This window comes from Pyxicephalus adspersus, chromosome 6 (assembly GCF_032062135.1).
Source record: "Pyxicephalus adspersus chromosome 6, UCB_Pads_2.0, whole genome shotgun sequence".
In the NCBI taxonomy this organism is placed as follows: Eukaryota; Metazoa; Chordata; class Amphibia; order Anura; family Pyxicephalidae; genus Pyxicephalus; species Pyxicephalus adspersus.
This window is the reverse complement of record NC_092863.1, coordinates 55,116,515-55,127,273: the sequence shown is the minus strand read 5'-3', so window position 1 is coordinate 55,127,273 and position 10,759 is coordinate 55,116,515. Positions and strand designations below refer to the sequence as shown.

Sequence of the window (10,759 nt, the reverse complement as noted above, 5' to 3'; positions counted from 1 at the left end):
TTAGCAGTATTGGCTATGACATAACTAAACCATTGGAAACTAAACCGTATTACACTTATAATTTGATTGAATTCATCAGATGCTATGAATGAATTCCAACGAGTTTACTAGCCATTCTTAGAGCCACAAAAGTCATTGTTTTTGCAGGCTGGGTTCTGCTGTTACTTATTAAGTAAAATAAGTCCATTTAATTTCGAAGAACTAATAAAAGTGAAAGAATGGACAGGACACACACCAGTATCAAGTTCTATATTTAGTGTCTTTACATAATTTTTGTTTTTAAACAAAGTACTTTTTAGTTTATTATACAAACTGGAAACAGTACACGATCCTATGGTAATTACATGTCCACTTTTAGTCCAACAGTATCCCTGTAATCAGACTATGCTAAGTGCTTAAGTCAATCTTGTTACATGAACACCCCAAAGTACATGTTAAATGCTATAATGTGATGAAGTATTTAAGCTGCAAGTAAAGTGAACCTGTCACCTACTCAAGGTAAAAGTTACAGCATTATGGATTAAACCAAAGTCTGATGAGGGCATATTCTCCCAATTTAACAGTAGCCAGGTTAAGTGTTTTATCAGACTGTTCATTAGTTCACTTGATAGAGAGCATTTGAAATAAAATGATTTATAAGGTTCTCCAATGTACAAATACAGCATTCAAATTATAAAAAACATCAATGGGTACATGCAAATAAAAAATAGCAGCTTCTCAACTGCGCATTTAAACATTTCCTAGTATGATGAACATTGGAGTGGTGAAGGTAGGTCTTCAACAACAAATTAAAAAAACAACTCTACGAGAAATATGGAAGTTTTCTATTGTTTACCTTTAGTAAAAAATGCTAGTTGCCCGAGTTTCATGCTGATCCAATGCTTTAATAACCTGAAACAAGTATGTGAAGCAGTTCTGAAATTCCTATACTTGTTAGTGGACAGTAATTTAGGAAATATTAATGGCAGCGGGTCAGCATAACAGCCAAGGAACTAACATTTCTAGAAAGTGGTCAGCATATGCAAAGCTTCTAAGAAAGAAACTGATTCTGTAAGGAACTATTATACCAGATGAAAAAATAAGGATCAATTGAGAATATGAGAGTATGAAAGGAGGAGAGTATGGAGGACTAGCACCTCTGCATATAACATACAGTAATATTTATTGCTTTCTTTATGATATAATGAAACAGTGGTGTGTAGTTCCATAGAATCAAGAGACTGTAAATCTACTTTGTGTAGATCAGTTACATTACCAAAAACACGTTAGCAGCAAATATGGATTCAGATAAAACTCACACCTAAACGAAAAAAGAAACTTTTAAACTGCAGTACATTTCATAATTAATTGCAAAGATTAGGTATTAGGTCATTAATTATCACAAATACTATATTTAAGTCCAACTGAAGTTTCATAGAAAAATTGAGCAAATTACAAATATTTTTAAATCAATGTACTTTTTATTATTATTTAGGTTCTAGTGCCAGCAGAAAGTCCAGTTCCAGCGCAGTATGGTGCTGATAAAGACTGCTGTACTGTATGTAGATGCAGTGCCAAGGTCTGACATGACCCCTGCTTAGTCAGGACTGCAGCTCAGAGCAGAGATTGAGTCAGACCACTGTAGCTAGATCCTTGTTTTCCCACCGGTTTCTAAGCGATCATTGTCGGAAACCTGCTGCTGCAGAACTGGCTTTGCTATGCTGGTGCTGGAGTCCAATTAAAAGCAAAACAATGTCTCTCTCTCCCGCCTTTTGAGTTTTTATACTTAGAGAGCACACTTATAACAGGGCTCTTTAATTTACCTGCTGTGATGGGGAATCATTTTTTATTAAATGTTAAATTTCCATACTAGGATGGATAAATCTTATGGGTTATGTTTAGACATTTGTGCAATCCATAAATCTATCGGAAAGTGATTTAAGTGTTTTAAGTGTAATTTTACTATATATAACAAAATTATGCACAGAATATACATCTACTAACTTCAAGTACATGGTTAGTTTCAACTATTCACCATGAAGTTCACTTTCCCTTCTGTCAATTTTTAACTGCTTAAAAAACGTGTACACCACAAAAACCATATGAGCATAGTAATATTAATCATAATATTAAAAAAGTAGAGAAAGGAAGCTTCACTGTACAGCTTCAAAGAGGGAAAAGAAACAGCATGCCAAGGTTCTTTGAAAGTATGTTTTCTTTCATTAAGTGGAGAGGAGGAGAATGCAGCTTTCCTGTCAAATCCTTTCCTCTTTTTTGCTGTTGGGGCCTTGGTAGACCTAAAACATTGAAAAGCTGCTTTTTATCCTAATATTTAAAAAATAAATAGAACCTTAAAGCTAAGCAGGTCATTTAAAGGTTAGTAAATGGTAAGGAAAGGTGATAGTAAGAGGGCCCACACTAATTTTCTTATTTCTAGTCAACCTGATTCTAAGCTTTTCCCTTATGTACACACATTTTTACAAAGGTACAATGTGGAAGTTAAACTAAAAAATTGTATTTCTAGTTTTGGCTATAGTAGGAAAAGGATAAATCATTTGTCATGTTTTCATTGTCTGTGTTCATGCCAGAAGGGGATCTCCTCACTTCCTCTTTAGAAAAAACAGGAACTAAGATTCCTCAGAAATTCCACCTCAATTGGCAGAATTTCTAATATGGATATATTTTAAATAATTTCATTCCAAATTTGTGTCTCAATGGCTAAACCTTTAGTCAATTGAGGTGGAAATCTGAGGAAACTCCATCTCAGTTGACAAAAGCTATAGCCATCCCAACTAGAAACAAAATGCACAGGCTGGGGGTCTGCTACAACATGATCATAACGGTCAAAGCCTTAAAAATCCCTTACTAGTTTCTGATTTGCCACTCAAGTTTTGTAGGCACAAGTATTTCATTAAAATATGTCCAATTATAATAATTTGCTAAAAATTTCAACTTGGGGTGTTACAGTACAATCATTTCCATATATATAGGGTTTGTATTATTGTAATATTTGACCAAAGCAGAGAAGGTTTGGCTTTTAGAATGATCAGGCTGGCTGGAAGTGTTCATCTGCTATAACAGTATTTACACATTTTATTTCATTTTGTACAGAAAGTAATAGTTAAATCCCTGTCAGGCTATTATCCGTATCTGGGATGACTTCCATTTGCTTCCTGTCCCATAGAAACAAATATAAGCAATATACTTTTAGAAGGTTCCCCATCTATTGCTGTTTTGTTATTAGGCAGAGAGTAAACCTCCCTAACCCAGGATACAGACAAAAAAACTGCCAGAACTTTTAACCTTTCACCACCATTTAAGACAAATAAGTGTTTTGGTTATAGATAAGCTTTAACTTTGCTCAGAGATTAGCACTCTGGCCTTTGCAGGGCTAGGTCCCAAGTTCGATTCTCAGCCAGGACATTATTCTGCATGGAGTTTGCATGTTCTCCCTGTGTTTGTGTGGGTTTCCTCCAAGTGCCCCGGTTTCCTCCCACATTTCAAAAAACATGCAGTTAGGTTAATTGCCCCCCCCCCCAGACAAAGACTGTGGTAATGACATATGACCATGGTAGGGACATTAGATTGTGAGCCCCTTGGCGCTATATAATGTTGGCGCTATATAAATACTGTGAAATGATCAAAATTAACAATGAAGATAAATGACCTAGCGGATCCATGCAGAATAGTATCAGGTGAAGACAGGTTCTGTCTCATCAGATAGTTACAATGACTTGGGGCATTTTTATAGTACACTGCAATCCACCTAATTCATGGAAATCAGATCACAGTGTTTTGACAGCAATGCCTCATGGAGAGCTCTCTGCTCAGTAGAGAACAGAGAGCTCTGTGATCAGAACACTGAACTGGACCTGGTCATCAGACCTACTCTGTGTCATTCTGTTAAAATGAGAAATTTCTATGATCAGAGTAGAGCCAGTCATATGACGTTTACAGCTAAAATGACTAGACTATTCTTTCTTTTCATAATTTTGTAATTAATATTCAGGACACTGTATCAGATTCACAGTCCATTTTTTGTTTTTTCCCATAACAAACAGTGGTTTAGTGGTACAAATATGGTGGCGATGTGTTTTTTTTTTTATAAACCTTCTAATGTAGCCCAATGGTGTAGAAGCAGTCACTGGGCCTATAGGAGCAGCTCTGATAAAAAGAGCGTTGCTCATCTCGTTTTTGTCAAGAAAAACGTGTTGAACTGGAGCAATTTGAATACTTACTAATGTGTCATACTGGTGCAGATGTAAAAAAAATCTAGTGCAAGTTGAGCAGTGTGCCTTTTACACTTAATTTCCTAATTACCTTTCTTTCAGAAACTAATTAATTTGCCCCTCTTTGCTCTTAAATTGTCCCCCTTCTATTTCTGATATATAGACCTATATAAATAAATGTACTACTTAATTCCCATCAATGTTTATATACATTATTGCAGTAATATTTTAAACACGGGTATAAAGAAAAAGCACCACTTGGTGTACCTGACCATTTTTTTGTCTGTTGGTGTGCCAAGAGAGCCCTTTTCCTGGATATTTTACTTCTTTTATTTCTCAGAAAGTTAGGAAGTGTACTGCAAACAATGTAATTTCTACTTTCAAACACAGTTAGGGATTTAGTTGCCTGCTATGGGTAGCTGCTTCACTTTTACTTCAGTTTTTTTGCAACCTAAATCTGACACATTACTGAACAACATAGCTTTTTTTCTGTGAATAATACAGACTACCAGTGTTGGTAAGCACATTAAGTAAATAGTAAGGCTTTACAGCAAAATCATTAAGAGTATATCCAGAAGTATATCTTAAGACTTTGTTCAGTTTTGATCAGGTAAGTAGGAATACACATATATTTATATATATATATATATATATATATATATATATATATATATACACAAATGGTCTGCTAACCACAAGCAAAGCATTTATGAATAGGTTACTCCTGCCTCTGACCCCTAAAAAAAAAAGTTTGGAAACATAATAAATATTATATGAATATGTGAAATATAAAATATGGAGCTTTATTTAATGTGCTCCGAAAACACCTTCCATATTTGAAATATAATGTTTTGTATAAGCTGATCAATTTGAATATGGGAGCAGCATTGGACTACCTATTACAATATTAATCATTTAATATCATAACATATTTGTACACTTCAATATGGGCTGAGTAGTAGACGCACAATGGGTGCCATCCGTGCCCTCTTCTTATACTAAATTGGACATGAATTCCTCATGTGCACCAGATGCAGATTTAAAAAGTGTGCAGATTTAAAATGTGTGCTGCCATGCTTTTTTAGACATACTTATTCAAGGTGAATAGCAAAATGCTGGGCAAGGCACTAAAACTACACACTGAATAACTTTTTTGCATTATGGGAATCAATGTGACTGGGTTCTGCTGTAAACATTGGGTTTGTATGCCCTATCCTGCATTTTGGCTATGTTGAAATTACACTAAGCATGATATTGAATCCTGTGAGGAATTACTGACCTATACTTCATCTTTTGCAACCTTTGTACAACACATAGTTTTAGGTGTATGAGTGGTGTTCTTGGCATTGGGAAATAACACAAAATGTTTCTAGGCATACTGTTGTACAAAAAAAAAAACAAATAGCACCAGCCCTCAGGTTTAAAAAAAGCCTGTCACCAACTAAAAACTTGCAGCACAGAAAATCAAGTATTTTAAATGTTAACTTGCAGTGTTTTTTCCCAAAAATACTTTTTGATCCACTTGCAATGTTTTTTAAACTTAAAAAATGTGGGTTAACCCCTCTCCTCTTCTGGGCATGTCTCTTTATGCCTTCTGGTTGGTCCAATTCCTCTCCCCCTCTCTTTATCTACTTGTCTGAGGAGAGGCAAAGGAAAATTCTACACAGTGTTACAGAAGTGACAGCTTTGAGTCTGCTGACATCACATCCTAGATGGCAGTGCCCAGCAGCATTCTTAGGATTTTAGGGTGTTCAGGTCAATGGGACATTTTCTATTGAAATAAATTGTTGAAATGTCCGTATTGTCCATAGCAATCAACCAGATGCATTCTTTGTTGCAAATAACTTTCTTACTTTCACATATGTTTATACATGAAGTCTAATGAATCCAAGAAAATCTTATGATTTATTCTGTAGTACTTTATAGCTGTGAGTTTAAACAACTTGCACATAGTTGTTTCACATATTCTGTTTAATAACACTTTCTTTCTAGGTGTTTTTTGCTGGAAATGCTTCCAGTCTCCACTTACCTTCCCAATAATGCAGGGAACAACATTGGTCTTTCACAAAAGTGACAAAAGGTGTGTAACATGGAGATATCAGTGATGTTCATCCTAGGAAGACTTGAAGTTCTTGGAATGAAAATCACTTAAAATAGTTTTAAATCTACCCAGGTATACCTGGCTTATTTATGGTTAACACAATATAAAAGTGACAAAATCCAGAAAAAAACACATAAATATGTACTCATACACGTATGCATTGTGACAGATAGCATTGCTTCGCTCGTACAATTCATGAACCTCTCCTATACACAAGTCAGACTGATGCAATTATAAGAGTGGGTGTTCATTTTCCTAATTTCTTTTCTACTACAATCACGGCTACTTGGAGTTTTATGTCACAATACTTTTTAAAGTGGACCATCTGATCTACACACATTTCATGGCAATACACATTCAGTTTAGAGTCTTACAGACTGTGTCTGTCTCTTCAGAGAGTAGGAATCACCACTGTCTTGTAGACAGCTGAAGAAACCAAAGCAGCTTCTCATTTGGTCAGCCTCCTAGTGCTTTGTGATGGCTTTAAACAACAGTCTTAATCTCATCCAGTGGCAAGCTACAGGACTTCACTGTGATTACAGGTACATGTCTGTGGTTTAACTTCAATCTCTTTATCAAAGCAGCTGAGGGTGGTAATAAATTCCAAATATTTAATAAAATATCTAAAATGTTTATAAATATTTTTTTCCTAAAAGAGTTCATTTTTAACAATGAAAATTAAGCTTTGTTTTTCACTATTTTTACTTCCAGTCTAATTCCAGTCTCCCTTGTTATAATTGTCTACTCCACAAAGCAAAATATATAGAAAATATTCAATATCGGTTCTCTGCAGCAGCTCTGCTCCATAATGTGGATTCACAGAGATTGGTAGAAAGAGTGCAGTTTTTTTCAATGTTTATACAGAAATGTAAGTTTAAAACTCCCATTCTAGAGTCTCTTCTTTATTTGCAGCTCTTTCCAGCCTATGGATAATATTATTAAGATTTGCCATCTTTTCATTCCTCTTCTGGTTGTTGGGGCTATGCTTTGCGAAGGGATGTAATGGGACGGTGTCACTGTTCGGACTGGAAGAATGTGCCTTTGTTGGCATGCTGTTAGGCAACGATGGAGAAATGGGAGCTGAACATGATGGTACAGGAGAGACGGACATCATAAGGCCTGGAGATGAGGCTGCTGATGGTGAGTTTAGAGAAACCTCCAAGCTGCAACGAGAAGATTCTACTGTGGATTTAAAGCTGATGGGGTCAGATTGTGGCCGGTCTGCTGCTATGCTGTCTTTATGGGAAAGCACAGAAGCACAGTCATGAGTTGTGGGGTGATGAGAATTCTCATGCACTGAACTGCCCTTTCGTAAATAGTGTAGTCTCTGAGCACCATCACAATGAGGGGATATCAGCTGCTTTTCTCTGAGTGCTCTGGATGGCTCAGATTCACAACACTTTCCTGATGCTGTGACAGAGCCACAAGACTCACAATGATTAGATGAATTGTAATCATCTTCTTCCTCTGTGATCTCATTTTTTATGTTCACAGTACTTCTCAGCTCTTTGGGGTAGCAGTTACTGTGCAGCAAATGGTTCAGGTCGCTGATTGTTGGTTTCTGGTCGCCCATTTCAGAATCCGGACTTCGAGTATTCTGATCTCTGTGCTGGATAGCTGCTGATGTGAAGCTATCACAACTGTTCGGTTCTTGATCAGTGTCGTTGTCCTGCTGACCTTCCACCAAAATCTCTCTGCGCATTCGAGACCTACAAATCCACACAGATATCATATCAACTACAACACCACATAAAAAGCTGCATGCAAATGACATTACAAAGCCAAAAAAAGTACACTATAGTAATGAGTAAAAAAGGCGTGACATTTGCAGTTAAAATTAATTTAACAATCCACAACAAGAACTTAATGCAAATACTTTATGGTTGTTGGCCACATGCCCACAAGGATTTTCCAAACAGATACGAGATCTGATTGTGTTGTTTATGAACAACTTGGAGCCACAACATTCTCTGATTCCAGCTATAAAAAGTTGTGACTTAATGTATGTTTTAAAATATTTGATCTAACATGCTATGATAATGCATCATTTATCTATTTTTACAGATGCTTAAAGCAGTTCGGGTTCACTTTATTGGGGGCATACATGAAGTGTTCTGTGTCATTTTTTTCTTACATTAGAACTGCTCCATCAACTTACATTTCATACAACCTTGAAGAAAATAAGCCCGGCCACTTTTTATTGAGCCCCTCCTTTTCCAAGAGAACCTGCTGGTGGTGGATGACCCAAACATATGCAACATATGCATATGTCAATGAACAAACTAGTTTTCCAATTAGGTAAATCCATACAAGGACTCCAATATTTTCTTAAACTCATGCTTACATACAGTGAGAGGGTATAAGCAATTCTGAAATGCATAGCAGAAGAATTTACATGTGCAGAAAAGTCTCGAATCTAGCATAGGAAATGAGAACCTCTGCTAATAAATGTCTCTAAAAAAAAGCTGTATATGTATGAAAATATATTAATGATACAAAAAAATAGGTAAAATATATGATTACTGTACTACTGTATATAAATAAATATGGAGTACTACAGGCAGTGTATCTCGAAATCTTTGCTTAATGCATTCTAACAAACAGCAAACAGTCTTCTTTCCACCTGGCTGAATGTCTGTGCAATTCATTTTCTAAAAATAGGCTACTAGTTACCAATACCAATTATTTATATTTTTTACAATGGTATATAAATAAAGATCTGTCCTACACCATTCTGTGATTCTGATTTGTGTATTGGCAGAACATCAGACAATATTTTCCCCTGCTGTAAGGTTTTATTAGTATATTTTAGCATTGGGTGGTTTTGAAACCAATTTTCAAATTCGGAACAACCACAGTTTCTAACTATATGTAAAGATACTATTATCTGTTTCAAATACAACCCTGAACTTTATTTGATATAATCAATTAAATTGTTGTGAGCTAAAACATCTCAAGAGACCTGTCAACCAAAGTCAGACACAGCCTGAAGCTGTCAGACAGAAGAACTCTACAGGTAGACATCCAAATCTATGTGAAGGTAGAATATAATAAGTTATTACATGTAGTGTTATGAGATCATCTTTCTTACAACATAATAGGGCAGTTGTAATTTTTTTACCTGTAGTTATGAAACCAGTTAATGACAGTGTTAGTCTTGAGGTTCAGTTGGTAAGATAGCAGCTCGATTGTCTGTTGGGATGGGTATGGTTCCATCTGGTAGGCTTTTTTCAAGGCTTCCTTCTCTTCCATTGCCAGTACTACCCTGGGTTTCTTCATCTGCATGAGGTTATAGTCCTGTGACTGAAGACTGGGACTCACACAGTCTGTTCGATTATTGGATGATTCACTGTCTGAGCTGGCACTTATCAGTCCATAACGCCTTTTCAGATAAGCTAAACATAAAATGCACATGTATTACTTTGTTAAATCAGTATATAGGGTTACCTACCAACAAAACACTTGATTAGCAATCCCTAAAGGTGCGTACACACTTCCAATTTTTATCGTTCCAAATGAACGACGAACGAACGATGAACGATCGATTGGGCAAAAATCGTTCGTAAAAAAAGTAACCAACGATGCCGACGAACGAGGAAAGTCGTTCGTCGTTCGTTTTCCAACGATAATAATTGGAAGTGTGTACGTAGCTTAACTGGCTTAATCTGATAACATAATGGGCAGTGTTTGTGGTGAGCCCACAGCAAACCAAAGTCTGATTTTGCCTGATGATGCTATTGGGTGCTTTGGATTGCTAAATTTTAAATGTTCTTTATACTATTTACAGTTTTTAGAATAAACTTGATATTCTGTTTACTGATGTTTATTTTTTCATTTTTAACCTACATCAGCTCTTTAAATATTTAAATTTTTAGGTTTACGTTATTCTGTTTATATTCACAATTGTTACTACAGAAGCACACTACAAATTATATGCATTCATAACTTATTACAAATCTAAAACATAATTTTTCATCAAAATATAAGGTCACTTGGGGTCCTATATATAAGACTATGGTAATTAAGGGCACTTATACAAAAAAAAAGGAGCCCTAGGATTTTTACAAGGAATGTATGTCCCTTTTGTTGGTAAACTGGTAATTTAAACCCCTTTTGATCATCTTTTTGTGGTACAGGTTTTTCATTTGAAACCCCCACCGCAAGCTCCTTTCTGTTTTTGCAGAAAGCATAATTGTAACAAAATGTCATTACTAAGCAGTAAGGGTTAAGTATATATTGATACAGTTTAGTATAGTGAAATTAGGGCAAAAGATACCGTATTGATATGACAAAAGCACTTGATTGGCAGTGGGCACTAAAAACTGTTTTAATGAATATGTATAATTTCACTTGTCTTGCCACTAAACATACAATTTGGCAGAAATTAGTCATTTTCCAATAGAAAAACATTTTCCATGCACCCGAGACTTCCTCTTATACGGAACAGGAT

The 10,759-nt window shown here is 35.7% G+C and overlaps 1 protein-coding gene across 6 annotated transcripts in view; it reads right to left on the bottom strand.

Moving 5' to 3' along the window:
- Positions 1 to 235: 235 nt before the first annotated feature.
- Positions 236 to 10,759, bottom strand: part of CUX2 (cut like homeobox 2) — a 202,307-nt gene continuing 191,783 nt past the window's right edge. For all 6 annotated transcript variants that reach the window (XM_072415859.1, XM_072415858.1, XM_072415862.1 and 3 more), the window contains 2 exons: positions 9,431 to 9,704; positions 236 to 8,018 (listed from right to left, as the gene is read on the bottom strand). In XM_072415859.1, coding sequence (XP_072271960.1) covers positions 7,184 to 8,018; positions 9,431 to 9,704 — 1,109 coding nt within the window. In that variant the 3' untranslated portion in view covers positions 236 to 7,183. The remainder of the gene's footprint in view (positions 8,019 to 9,430; positions 9,705 to 10,759) is intronic.